Source organism: Sorex fumeus, unplaced genomic scaffold (assembly GCF_029834395.1).
Source record: "Sorex fumeus unplaced genomic scaffold, SorFum_2.1 ptg000047l, whole genome shotgun sequence".
In the NCBI taxonomy this organism is placed as follows: domain Eukaryota; kingdom Metazoa; phylum Chordata; class Mammalia; order Eulipotyphla; family Soricidae; genus Sorex; species Sorex fumeus.
This window is the reverse complement of record NW_026606104.1, coordinates 34273384-34288023: the sequence shown is the minus strand read 5'-3', so window position 1 is coordinate 34288023 and position 14640 is coordinate 34273384. Positions and strand designations below refer to the sequence as shown.

General features: G+C 42.9%; 1 protein-coding gene across 1 annotated transcript in view; it reads left to right on the top strand.

Annotated features, from left to right (window-relative positions):
- FBXO42 (F-box protein 42) overlaps positions 1–14640 on the top strand; it is a 70370-nt gene that overhangs the window by 46366 nt on the left and 9364 nt on the right. The window contains exon 5 of the mRNA XM_056122851.1: positions 13568–13721. Within this exon, the coding sequence (XP_055978826.1) occupies positions 13568–13721 (154 nt within the window). The remainder of the gene's footprint in view (positions 1–13567; positions 13722–14640) is intronic.

The window sequence follows — 14640 nt, the reverse complement described above, 5'->3', positions numbered from 1 at the left end:
TTATGGCTGTAGCTACCCTTTACCCTTCTTAGTACAAGTAGCTCGTGTTCAGAGATTGCTGGTGGACCTTGAGAGGGTTTTAAGGACGGGCTGTTGTTTGTCCCATGTTCCTTATACATACTATCTCGCCTTCATACCAACCCAGTTAGGTTGGCACTACTCTTATGCCCATTTTACAGATGAGGAAACTGAAGTTCAGAGAATCACCTAGTAATTTACCTAAGATCATACAACCAGTAATGATAGAGCAGAGATTGAAACCTGAGATTTTGTCTGTAAAGTCTGTGTTCTTTCTACTATGTTTTGTGAGTAGTTTGACTTTTTCTGTAATTTATTTTACATTATCAATTAAAGAAAATGAAAATATACTTTAATGTTAGAACAGAATGGTTTTTAAACTTCATACCCAGTTTTCTATATCAACTCCTTGCGTTAGTGTAGTACAGTTTATGAGCCAGTATTGATATTAACTAAAGTCCCCACTTTATTCAGATTCCCCCCTTTTTGTTGAATCTAATAGCCTTCTATTCCAAGATCCCAACCAAGGTACATTATGTTTAGTCTTTAAGTCTCAAATTTCTTTCGACTGTGACAGCATCTGGCTTTCCTTGTTTGATGAGCTTGATGATTGTGTGTGTGTGCTTGCGCGCGTGCTTGCATGCACATGTGCGCAGTTTGTTTTTGTGTTGGAGTCACAGCCAGTGATGCTCAGGGGTTACTTCTGGCTCTGCACACAGGAATCATTCCCCGTGGTGCTCGGGGAACCATATGTTATGCTGGGGGTCAAACCTGAGTTAGCTGAGTGCACAGCAAGTGCTTTATCTGCTGAACTATCTTTCCGGCCCCCAGCTTGATGGTTTTGAAGAGTACTATCAAGTATTTTGTGGACTATATTCAGTTTAGATTTGCTGACATTTTTCTTATTTAAAAAAAATTAAGTTTTGTTTTTGGGTCACACCTGGTTATGCTTAGGGGTTACCCCTGGCTCTTCACTCTTCACTTCACTCAGTGGTCCATATGGGGTGTCAGGTATACAGCGAGGCCAGCTGTATGTAAGGCAAATACCCTCCCTACTCTCTCTCCGGCCCCCAAAGATGAGGTTTTATTTATTTTTTTAATGGATTTGTGTAGTTTTGATTTAGATTGCAGATTATATACAATTCTCAGGTGGTGCAGGAATGTAGAAATTAAGTTGACACCTGTATATATTGATGGTGTTCTGGAAGGAGTTGGGAATTATCTAAAGTGGTCTTAAGTTGTCCTTGAGTTCCCAAAACATGAAAAGTTACTGCACTTATTCCATTATTTATTCATTTTCTTGCCTCCATATATTTTATGTCCAGTGACTGTTGTTCTAGTTATTGCAGATACATGTATGAATAAGAATCAGGAAAGATGTGCTAAAAAATACAAAGAGTCTTAAGAAGTAAATAAATGGTGATGAAAGAAGTCTATAGGCCATTTTAAAAAGTTATGAAATGTGGGGCTGGAGCAATAGGGCATTTGAGTAGGGCATTTGCCTTGCACACGGCCGACCCGGGTTCGATTCCCAGCATCCCATATGGTCCCCTGAGCACCGCCAGGAGTAATTCCTGAGTGCATGAGCCAGGAGTAACCCTGTGCATTGCTGAATGTGACCCAAAAAGCAAAAAAAAAAAGATTGTGAAATGTATGGAAAAAGATTTATTTGAATGACTAGATTCTTTTTTTTAAGGAAATAAGTTCTTGTGGACAAAAGTAACAAGGAAATGAATTAAAATTCTTATGGAATTTGTTAAAATATGTAAGGCTGGTTGTTTGTTCTTCATTAAGATGAGGTGCTTTTCCCTTTTCTGGTTACCCTCAGCAGTGCTCAGGGTCTCACATATGCAAGGCATGTGCTCTTACCCCTCTGAGCTATCCCCTAGCACATGATGATGTGCTTTGATTAACATGACTGAAATATTTGAGTCTCCAGCTCCATATGGTGTTTTCCAGAAGATACCCAGTTCCAGATACTATTTGCATGTGGAAATCTCCGTAAGGATGGCAAAGATGTTACTTAAATGATGATTCCAAGTTACTTATTTCTTGATTTTTCAGCTACCCCTGATAGTGCTTAGGGTTTACTCCTGGCTGTCCATTCAGAAGACCATATGTGGTGCCACGAATCAAACTGGGTCGGCAATATATAGGGCAATCACTTAACCCCTACTCTATCCCTCCAGACAGACTGCTCTAAGATCTTTGTTGTATTAGCTCCTTTTCCAACCATGGGCCTTCCTGCCCTCAGCAATGCTCAGACCTTACTTCTCATCTGCCTTCAGGGATCACTCCTCGTGAGGCTCAGGGGACCATATGGGGTGCTGGGGATTTAAGCCCACTTGGCCTAGTGCAAGGCAAACACCCTACTGCTCTATTATCACTCCAGACCCCTTTTTGTTCATGCCTGTGTAGCTAATAAAATTCTCGTGCCCATTACAAAATTGTAGTTGTTTTGGATATTCTACAAGTGACCCAAGGAGTGAATTTTTTTCTTTTGTTTTTGGGCTGTATAGGATGTGCCTCATGGATATTCTTGCCTTGGTGCTCAGCACTGGCTCCCTGGTGGTGCTAGGGACACCATGCAGTGGCATTGCCAGGTTTCAAACCCCGGTCTCCCACAGTAAGTCAGGTGCTCCAGCCCTTTGAGCCATCTCCTGGCCAGAAGTGATGTTTTTAAAGATATGTGTATCATTGTAATGATGGGGAGGGGAGGGTGGGGGAAGTGCCTGAAACCCAGACCTATACAAGCTTTCTCTAATATTGTATCAGTGAATTGTTTGATGTCAACCAGTAACTTTATGGCCATGTTTGTTGGCAGCTAGCCAGTAAGTAAAAGAAAAGGAAAATTTGAGTGGGGGAAGGCTGAAAAACAAAAAAATACTTTTCTTCTTACCCTGACTGAAAGGTCCACAGATGCCACCAGTGTAGGTTGGGATTAACTGGTGCCAGATCCCATCCTATCTCGTGAAGGATCTGTAACTATCTGGCTTTTCTTTTTTCTTTTTTATTAATTTTTATTAGTGAAACACCATGAGGTACAGTTGTAGACTTACAAATTTTTGTGCTTGGGTTTCGATTATACAATGATCAAATACCCATCCCTCCACCAGTGCCCATTTTCCACTACCATGGATAATATCTCTCCCACCTCCATCCCCCCGATCCCACCCTACCTCTGTGGCAGGGCATTCCCTTTTGTTCTCTCTCTCGTTTTGGGTGTTGTGGTCTGCAAAAGAGGCATTGAGTGGCAAACATGTTCAGTCCATAGTCTACTTTCAATATGCATCTCCCATCCTGGGAGGATCCTCCAAACACCCTTTATTTGGTGCTCCCTTCTCTGTCTGAGCTGCCCTTTCCCCTAGAATGCCCGTCTGGCCTCTAAGCCATGGAGTAATCCTCCTGGTACTGATCTCGGCTATTCTTGGGTATTAATCTCCTATTTTGTTACTTTATGTCCCCCAGATGAATGCAATCTTTTTATGTCTATCCCTCTCTTTCTGACTCATTTCGCCTAGCATGATACTTTCCATGTAGTGCCACTTGTATGTAGATTTCATGACTTCATTTTTTCTAACAGCTACATAGTACTCCATTGTGTAGATGTACCAGAGTTTCTTTAACCAGTCATCTGTTCTTGGGCACTCAGGTTTTTTTCCAGATTCTGGCTATTGTAAAGAGTGCTGCAATGAACAAACAAGTGCAGACTATCTGGCTTTTCTGGTTGGATCTACAACCTTCTGACTTCCCTGCTTGGGTTCAGTTTAGTTCAGAGACGTGTGTACGTATGGTGTCCGAATTAAGTCCACTCTCATGCATGCGAGTCTTGTACTTTACCTCTGAGCCACATCTCTGGCTTATGAAATAGTTTTTCGCTAACATAGTGGGATCTGGGGCCAGAACAGTAATACAGTGGGTATGGTGCTTGTCTTGCATGCAACTGACCTAGGTTTGATCCCCCATATCCCTTAAGGTCCCCAGAGCACTGCCCGGAGTAGTTTTCTGATTGCAGGGCCAGGAGTAATCCTTGAGCATAGCTGGTGTGGACCAAAAACAAAAACGAAAACACATAGTAGAGTCTTAGAGGGAGCCTCGAGGATCATTTCTGCACCCTGTGCTCATTGCTTGGATTGAGGTGTATAAAAACTTACTCCCTTTCCTCCCCTTGGAGAGTCTTTTTTTTGGGGATCACACCCGGCAATGCACAGGGGTTGCTCCTGGCTTTGCATTCAGGAATTGCTCCTGGAGGTGCTCAGGGGACCATGTGTGATGCTGGGAACCGAACCCCGGTTGGCTGCGTGCAAGGCAAATGCCCTACCCGCTGTGCTATCGCGCCAGCCCCTCTCTTTGGAGAGTCTTGAACCCTGCAAGGGAAGGGACAATTCTGGCAGAGATGCTGAAGAAGGTCATGCCTATTTAGGCAAAAACATTTGTTCTAAACCAGTTCAATTCTCTTGTTTCAGACTAAGTTAAAGAGCATACTTAGCTGAAAACAAATCTTGGAAAGTGAGGATTTGGGAGTTTGTAATGACTTTGCTAAAGCTACTTTCTTTAAAATAAGCATTATTGGGGTCAGAGTGATACAGAGGGCAGGACATTTGCCTTGCAACCTGGGTTTCAATCCTGGCATCCCATATGATCCCCTGAGCTCCATCAGGAGTAATTCCTGAGTCCAGAGCCAGGAGTAACTCCTAAGCATCACCAGATGTGACCCAAAAAGACAAAAAAAAAAAAAAAGGTATTGTATTATATACCTTCTAGACATCCGCACTGTAGCACTGTCATCTCATTTTCTTGAGCAGGCACCAGTAACGTCTCCATTAGTCCCTGTCGTGTGCTAGTGTAGCCCAGTGATGTCTGCTCACTCCAGGAACATGAAGTGAGACTTGTTACTGTTTTTGACATATCAGTATGCCACAGGGAGCTTGTCAGGCTCTGCTGTGCAAGCGGGGTACTCTTGGAAGCTTATCGGGCTCTCCAAGAGGGACGGAGGAATCTGACCCGGGTTGGTCGCATGCAAAGCAAACACCCTACCCGCTGTGCTATTGCTCCAGCCCACTAGACATCTAGGTTTTAGAATTGCCTTCTGTAATTATTTGCCTTATTGATATTAAGGGGCTGGAGCGATAGCACAACGGGTAGGGCATTTGCCTTGCTTGCGGCCGACCCGGGTTCTATTCCTCCGCCCCGCATGGCAGAGCCTGGCAAGCTACCCGTGCTGTATTCGATATGCCAGACACAGTAACAACAAGTCTCACAATGGAGATGTAACTGGTCCTGCTCAAGCAAATCGATTGATATTAAGTTGAAGATACTTTCATTATTAGAAGAGTAATCACTCTGTTTCAAGTAGATTCCAAGTGATTACAGACTTTGGAGACCATTTTGGTGGAATTTTTGCCTAGTGCCAGGGTTGAACCCAGTACTTTATTCATGCAAATCAAGGGCTCTACTGCTGAAATGTATTCCCAGCTTCTCGAGGACATTTTGAATAATTATTTTTCTTTAAGATATTTACATCCCAGGACAGACTTTATACTCAAAAAGTCTGTATTCTTTTCAGATTTCCCTTTCACTCCCCAGTTTTAAAACCATAAAACTGTGAAACATGCTTTTCTTGTTCCTAATACAAAGTACCGTGTAGAAAATCAAAGCAGATCAAAGGAGTTAAATTTTAACTCCAGTGGTTTTTCTTTAAAGGGCCTCTGGTCTCCTGAGTTATAAGTGCCAGCCTGTCCTCTTTTGCTCTTAAGGTTTTCTGATTCAGATGTTAATGTCGTGTTCTGGGAAATGTCTCTCCAAATTATTCTTCTCCTGACCTCTGAACTCTTGCTATCAAGGTCAGTCACTTCACACACTGCCATAATGACAGCTCTATCCAGCCAAAGACTTGGTCAGTTTCCCAAGACCCAGCTTAGATCCTATCAGCAAAATTGCCTCTCTTGCCTCTGCCCCTCCCCCCTCCCTCCCCCACCACCACCAACTCAAAGCTCCTTACTATCGAGAAAGTACCCCATACAAAAGAAACTGAGGTGGGTTTGTGGGTCTCTGGTCTATCTGGTGGGATTTTGCCCTCAAGGCCAGTTTTGTGTGGGAAGGATATGCACATGTGCCTTCCATTGAGCTTACTTACCCTGAGAAAGTGCTGCCTGTGGGGTTGTTAATGGGGAATAGAATGTCTTGAAACCTCTGTGCCTTTATTCATTCTTCAATGCCCCCTTTGGCATCATAACTACAAAATAGGATAATTTGAAAGCATCTAGGGGAAAAGTTTTGACTAGTTTATTGCCAGTGAAGCAATTTAGACCATGCCCCTTTAAAAAGCAAATCATACACCAAAACATGGAATTCCATGAGCTAAGTAGAGTTTGTCAAATGCTTTTCAGCTGGATTCATTGGCATGCTAGTAATTACCATGGCTAAATTTTAAATGCTCATAGTTTTCTTGTTTTTTTTTTTTTTTTCACTTACTTTGGGAGGAGGGTAGGTTGTTGCATAGTACACTCAGCTGTGCTCAGGATTTACTCCTGATTTACTCCTGGACTCAGGGATTATTCCTGGCAGGGCTTGGAGGACCACATAGGGTGCCAGGAATCAAACCCAGATTGACTGTGTGCAAGGCAGGTGCCCTCCTCACTTTACTATCTCCAGCTCCCTAAATTTTACCACTTTCAAATTACTACTTACTAGTCTTAGATTTCTCTTAATTTTTAGTCATGAGAACGGTTTGCAAACCACTTGAGTTCCTGTTAAATCTTTCTGTTAATTTTTTTTCTGTTGTGCCTGGAATTGTACTTGGGGCTGCACACAAACAAGATAAATTCTTGGCTACTGAGCTGTATCCCCAGCTCCATTGTTATATTTCTTAAAGTGATTTTTTCCAAAGTCCAGAAAGTGGAACAACTTTTTTTCTTTTATTTATTTTTCAGCATGTGGGTTCCACGGCCTGTGTAGGTGAGAATAACTTGGGCATTGTTTGTATGTGCAAAATACTGAGTAGTACTTTTCAGGTCCTTGATTGAAGCATTGTCAAGGAAAACCCACTCTGAACCCTTGTTCTATCAGTAAAGGTTACAAATAGTCTTATAGGGGCTGGAAAGATAGTACAGTGGTTAACATGTTTGCCTTGCATGCAACTGACCCAGTTGGATTTGCAGAGTAACATGGCCCCCTGAGCACTACCGAAGTGAACCTTGAGCACAGAGCGAGAAATAAACTCTGAACCCTGCTGGGTGTGGCCTACTCCCAAAAAACTGAAAATAAAACAAATCACAAATAATCTTATACATAATCATACATAATCTTATACATCTCTTATACCAGAAATATAGTACAGTGAATAGGGAGGTTGCCTTGTACATGGCCAACCTGGGTTCAATCCCCAGTACCCGAGACGGTCCCCTGAACATCACTGGGTGTGGGCCCCCCAAAAAAAAAACAACAAGTTTTATACAGAATGTATGTATGCACAGGAAAAAGTCTGAATAGGGTTAGTGTTAAGAAAAATAAACTTGGAAATAAGAGTGACCAATGGCTGCATACCCTTTTGATGTCATATTGGAACATGCCCAACAGGATTGCTCAAAGATTTATTCCTTAGCTTTCTACAACATAGTTCTCAGAATCTAGTTCCCAAACCTCAGGTTCACCTGAAAACTTGTTAGAAATGCAACTTCTCAGAAATTACCCTTGTCCAGTAACTTGGAAACCACTTGTGTTGCTATTAAGTCTTTCTGTTAAATTTTTCCTGTTGTGGGGCTGGAGCGATAGCACAGCGGGTAGGGCATTTACCTTGCACGCGGCCGACCCGGGTTCGATTCCCAGCATCCCATATGGTCCCCTGAGCACTGCCAGGAGTAACTCCTGAGTGCAGAGCCAGGAGTATCCCCTGTGCATTGCCGGGTGTGACCCAAAAAGCAAAAAAATAAATTTCTCCTGTTGTTTGAATTGGAGCCTTGCATTGTGTTGTGACAAGTTCTCCAGCACCTGAGTTTGAGAACTACAGCTCTAGGAGAATAGTAGTAGTTGTTTGTGACACCTTACTAATGAATTAATAATACTCATTGCTACTGGTGACACTATGGCAATGTAAAAATAATTTTTACTCATACATAAAATACAGGCATTCCCCCTTAAAACAGGTGCTTGTTTTCTCTTCAATTAGTTGAGTTGCTCTTCTTGTCCTGGGTTCTGTGTGAATGGAAACTACAGTTGTGCGAATGGCATAAAAACAAACCAGAATTTGGAATTGCTTCACTCTTGTATCATTTATCTTCTTTGCAAAAACAAGATTGCCTTGTAATTCTGTCACTGTCTTTCACATGTGAAATTTGTAATTTCATAGAGACCTTGGGAAACATCTGAACCAGTTAGCAACGTTAGGGAATGTTAGTTCTGTGTGTAGGGTCCCTGTCTGATTATCCAGTTCCCCACAGCTGTCTTTTTGGCTTGTGCCTTGTTTTGAAATTTGCTCCATTGATCATATCTATTATATGATTAGGTGGCCTTTGATGTATTAGGGGAATGACTATATGATGATAGCGATTGAGTCTGGGAAATAGGCTTGAGGACTGTGTCCATATAATTGATTATTTTGGGAGAGAGAGAGAAAGAGAGTACAGTGGGTGCTTTCTTTGCACGTGGCCCACCCAGGTTTGATCCCTCGCATCCCATATGGTTCTCCAAGCACCGCCAGGAGTGATTCCTGAATGAAAGGCCAGGAGTAAGTCCAGAGCACCTCTGATTATGGCCCCAACACAACAACAGCATGATAGTTTTATCTGTTGGTTCTGTGGTGATTAATGAGAACTTAGATATGAGCATATTCTTTCTTCTTCCACCTTTGTGATTTAATGAAAAATAGATATTTTTAGAGATCCAGTGTGCCTCATTATTTTGAAGACAGGCAAAGAAATGTCCTCGTGTACATAAAATCTTCTCTTGTAAGTTTTCTTGAAGAAAAGGATATTTAGGGGGCTGGAGTGATAGCACAGCGGGTAGGGTATTTGCCTTGCACACGGCTGACCCGGGTTCGATTCCCAGCATTCCATATGGTCCGCTGAGCACCACCAGGAGTAATTCCTGAGTGCAGGACCAGGAGTAACCCCTGTGCATAGCCGGGTGTGACCCAAAAAGAAAAAAAAAAAAAAGGAAAAAAAAAAGAAAGAAAAGGATATTTAATTCCGTAGCATGTCACTGTGTACCTTTTAACTGTGGAGAATCTGCTGGTTCAGAGTGTACCAGCGTGCTAGAGTTCCCACGAATTGGACCTAATGTGGTAGGAGTTTTTAATAAAGATTTGATAAACTGTGTGAGGTCATTATAGTTACTGTATGGAATTCATTACATGTACCTAGTTGTGGTTCTTCAAATTTAGGATCCGACATTTTATCCATCACGAGTTTACATAGAATTTATTTTTTATAAAGGAACTTATATTCTGAGTCAGAGAGCTAGCTTACATGGCTGGAACACATGTTTTGCATGCAGGAGGCCCAGGTTTGACCCCCAGTACTGCATGGGCAGAGCGGGAAGAAGCCCCAGAGCAATGCCAAGGGCGGCTCAAAAACAAAAAAGGTAAAAGGCTGTTTCCCTAGTTAGTGGATAGTCATGGTTTAGCTGTTTCTTTTTTCTGTCCTCTCTAGTAATGTTTCTGGGTTTTTTTTTTCTTTTTTGCATGAGAAGCAGGATTTATAGGGGTGAGAAAGGAAGGGGAGCAAGGACTCAGAGGGACAGCCCCTGGGGTCCTGGGATTGTGAAAGCCACCATTTGTCCTGGCAGAGCTGAATCACTATGCCATATTCCCCGCCCATATTGATTCCTGAAGTAATAAAATATGTCCAAGTTGTAAAGCACAGTGCAAACATTTTATATAGGGGTCATAGAAAATTCAGTACCCAAGTATCATGACTTGTCATTGCTGAACTGGGTAGAAGTGATATGGAGAATTCTTTTGTTGTTGGTTTCTTTTGTGGGTGACGCATTTCGCCGTGCTCTGGGCTTACTCCTGGCTCTGTGCTCGGGGGGGCCAGATATTTAACTTGGTTCATGCACATTCAAGGCAGGTACTGTGCCTGCTGTACTCTCAGTCATACCCCATATGTCAAAATTCTGTACCTTTTTTTCCCTGCGTATAAATTGTCTTTTTAAATTTTTTTTCTCATCCTCTTAAAAGCCCTTGCTCTGCTTAAGTAATATAGCCCTCCTAAATGGAGAGGGAGATTTCTTATTTTTATTTTGTAAGAAGTGGGAAAAAAAGGTGGGCTGGAAAGATAGTACAGCAGGTAGGTTGCTTGCCTTGCACATAGCTGACTCAGATAGACCCCCGACATCCTATATGATCCCCCAAGAGAAAAGAAGTAGAAATAAAGTTGATTGAAAAGGACTGATCCCTAAGAGGGAGATTTCTGTGTCTTGCCAGTGCTTATAAATTTTTCTTTTTTACACTTTGCTTATAAATTAATGGAGGAGCACAATTAAGTTAACTTGTAGTGTAACACTATTATTTATCAAGAGAGTTAAATAAGGGACTGAAGTTGACATTTTCATTTGTGACTTAAACAACATTGGAATGTTATACAAAGGATTACTCTCATCCCCTCCCTCCCCCCCTTTTTTGGGTCACACCCGACAATGCACAGGGGTTATTCCTGACTCATGCACTCAGGAATTACTCCTGGAGGTGGTCGGGGGACCATATGGGATACTGGGAATCAAACCCAGGTTGGGTGCAAACTCCCTACCCACTGTGCTATCGCTCCAGCCCCAGTTACTCTCATTTCTTGGGATTACAAGTTAGAGGGAAAGATTTTGGCTTTCTAAATGGCCAACCTGTTTGAGAAGTCATTTCAGAAATCCCCTACCTAAAATAATCCTTCAGAATTAACGTAGCATTGTCACTGGTCCCAGTTTACCTTAGTTAGACCAGAGAGCCAGTAGTAATGGGTTGTGAATTTGGGATAATGTGTGACCCAGAGCCTTGTGGAAAGAAAGAGGGCCTAAGAATAGCCTTCTGTTCAATTTGCTTCTCTCTCTGTTTACTCCAGGTCTGTAGTTTACATCATTAAATTTTAGAAAGATTTAAATCTGGCACTCTCCGCACACATGAAGGTACTGGCAGAGGGACAAAGCCACACGGGTTCCGGGGCCGAGATCTCCAAGCCTACTCGGACTGGAGTCGAGCATCTGGGCCAGAGAGAGAACTTAATGATATGGCACGTGCTTTGCATGCAGGAGGCCTATGTTTTAATGCCGGACACCACACGATGATCACAAAACACAGATCCAGGACTAAGCCCTGAGCATCACACACACACACACACACACACACACACTACAGTTAATCTTCATTTTTTAAACACCGGAATTTTTTGCAGGGGGAGGTGGGGCAGGAGGTCATGCCCAGTAATGCTCAGGGCCTACTCCTGGATCTGTCCTCAGGGGTCACTCCTGGTAGTGCCATGGGACCATACGGGGTGCTGAGGATCACAGTAGGTTGGGCTTCATGCAAGGCAAGAGCCTACCCTCTGTACTCTTTCTCTTGCCCCTGCACCTCATTCTGTGTAGCCGTTTTTTTGTTTTGTTTTGTTTACAAATTATGTTCAATGTAATTGATTACCTTTTGGGGGCTTAGAGTGGCTTCCTTTTTTATAGAGATAGCTGTCAATCATATAAAAATAATATTTTTATAGTGTGACTTTTTGATGTTTTCTGTTGGGGTCACCCCTCGCAGTGCTCATTGCTTACTCCTGGCTCTGTAGTCAGGGATTGCTTCTGGCAGGGCTCCAGTGACAAATCATATGATTCGATTCTTTATAATTCTTAGAACTACTTTTTGAAGGCAAGCACTATTGTTATTTTATGTTACAGATAGGGAAGCTGAGGCAGGAGAGATGTGGTAAGTGGCCTGAGTTTTACTTGTTGTTTGGGAGGACTGGAATCTGACCCTTTGCAGATTGACTTCAAAGCCTGCAGTCTGTTTTGAGGGTGGGCAGAGGGGTGGCTCCTTTTGGTAGTACCTGGCTAAACTGGGGGAATGAAGTGAGAGGCTACTTCCAGCTCTGTGCTCAGGGCAGTGCTTAGGGACAGGTGGTGCCAGGCATCCATCAAGGGACTCCCAACAAAGCCTGTTGGGCTCTCTCGCTGGACCTGTTCAAGGTTTTTGAAGCTGGACATAACCTTTGGTAGAAAGGGGAGGCAACACAAAACTGAAACGGTTCATCGGGCTGGAGAGATAATAAAGCAGGTAGGACACTTGCTTTGCACACAGCCAACCCAGGTTTGATCCCAAGCCCAACAGCAGTGATCCCTAAGGATAGAGTCAGGAGTAAGTCCTGGACGCTGCTAGGTGTGGTCCAGAAAAAAAGAATAACTGGAGTAGTTCAACTGCTGTAGGTTATATATAGTATTCTTCGGGTTTCTTCTGCATAAGATTTTCTTTGAGAAATGGTATCCTGCAGCTTTAATAACAACAACAACAAATATTTCAGGGTCTGGAGCCACAGCGGGTAGGGCACTTGCCTTGCACATGCTTGACCTGGGTTTGTTCCCCAGCTCCCCATATGGTCCCCTGAGCTTGCCAGGAATGATCCCTGAGCAGAGATCCACGAATAAATCCTGAGCACCTCTAGGTGTGACCCCAAAACCAAAATACTAACTGTAATATTCCAGTGCTTACTGATGCCTAGATATTGAAACAGATTATTCTGGTCTTGAGAAAACTAAATGTAGCATATGGAATTAGGGATTGGAAGCAAATAACAATTGCTATTTCAGAGACAAAGCAGCTGTGAAGTATCATGTTCCCATGAGATATTTGTGATTCTATCTTTTTTTGTTGTTTCAAAATTTGGTCAACACAGCCCAAGGTCCCAACTGGGCGATTCTAGTTGTCACTCTTGGTATAAGGCCCTTGGTTTCATTGAAATGCCTTTGTATTGAGCCTTCAGAACCAAACAGATGCACTCATCTTATGCTAGAGAGGCCCATAGTTAGTGCCCAGAGACTACTAAGTTAACGTCTGAATCACAGAGCAAACAAAAATAGCATCTGCTTCCTTTTCACTTACGTTTGGCAATAGCTGTGTAAGTTGTGTCCAGGTGTTCAGCCCTTTTGAATCCCTAAATCCCTTATATTCTGTTCTCTGTCCTTTCTATTAAGCTTATGAAAGGGGTGGTCATGAGAGCCAGCATTCATGAAGCATCTGCTGTGTTGGGCTAGATTCTTGAAGTCATTATTTAATACTCACACTAGCTATAGGAGATAAGTACTGATTGTTAATTCCAGAGGAGCAAAGTAAGCCTGAGAGAGATTAAATAACTTTAACTCAGGTTTCTCTGTTGTAATTATAATAGAAGTATAAGTTGATGTGTTGGTCTCCCCCGCCCCCTCAGATATCAAACCGAGGTTACTTTTTTTCTCCTCCTTTCCTGTATCCTTTGTAGTATTGGTTTTGTGACTCTGGGAGGGAAAATTGATTTCTAGACTGCCTTCCTTATGGTGTGATGAGACCCTGAGTCCTAACCATTCTATTCATGACTCCTCTCAGGGTCCTATCCTTCCCCCAAAGCTGGAGCAACTCTGGTCGTATACAAGGACTTGCTGGTGCTGTTTGGTGGCTGGACGCGGCCAAGCCCATATCCCCTGCACCAACCAGAGAGATTCTTTGATGAAATACATACTTACTCTCCCTCGAAAAACTGGTAAGACATAAAGATAAGTTTCTTTACATTGGAAATAAAATTCATTGTATTTATTTTATTTGGGGTAGGTGGGGGCTTTAAGCGGTGCTCAGGAGGCCTGAGCCAGAGCCAGAGGCTGTGATGCTGCTCAGATCACTCCCAGAGGGACTTGGGGCCTCCAGGGCTGGGGCATAGACCCTGGGCTATGGGGAACCAGACCCACATGGCTAGACTATCACCTGGCCCCTGACGTGTTTTAAATGGATGGACTCGTTATTTTCTCTGTGTGTCCAGAAATCTCCGACAATTTGATTGATGAGAACTATGAACTTTTTTTCCCTAAGGAGAAATAATTACATATGCGCAGATTTTTACGTAGTGGTGTTTTTTTCCCCCCCTCTTTGGATCACACCCAGAGATGCACAGGGATTACTTCTGACTCATGAACTCAGGAATTACTCCTGGCAGTGCTCGGGGGCCATATGAATCAAACCTGGGTCAGCAGTGTGTAAGGCAAACGCCCTACCCGCTGTGCTATCGCTCTATCCCCTTTTGCCTACTTTTAAAGTGTTAGCTGGTGCAGTACCCTCAGAACCAGAAATTACCCTTAGTTTGAAGAAGACATTTTCATCTCTTCCTTGAAAAATGAGCGATCCAGATGAAGAACAAGGTTCTCTTTAGTTTGGCTTCTAATACCCCAGTTGTAAATTATCATGATTCCTTCCTTCCTACTGTTGTCCTTAACACTGCATATTTTTCAAACCCGTCATTTGTTTGCTAATCATTTTTTGATTGACACCAATGCTTGGACTAAATTGGGACTTTGAGCTGTACTAATCAGGATCATAGAAAAAAAGTGGAGGTGGTATGCCTTTAGCAAGCAAGGCCAGAGCCCACAGCAGCCACGATAGAAACCCTTTTTCGTCTTCTCAGCTCTCCA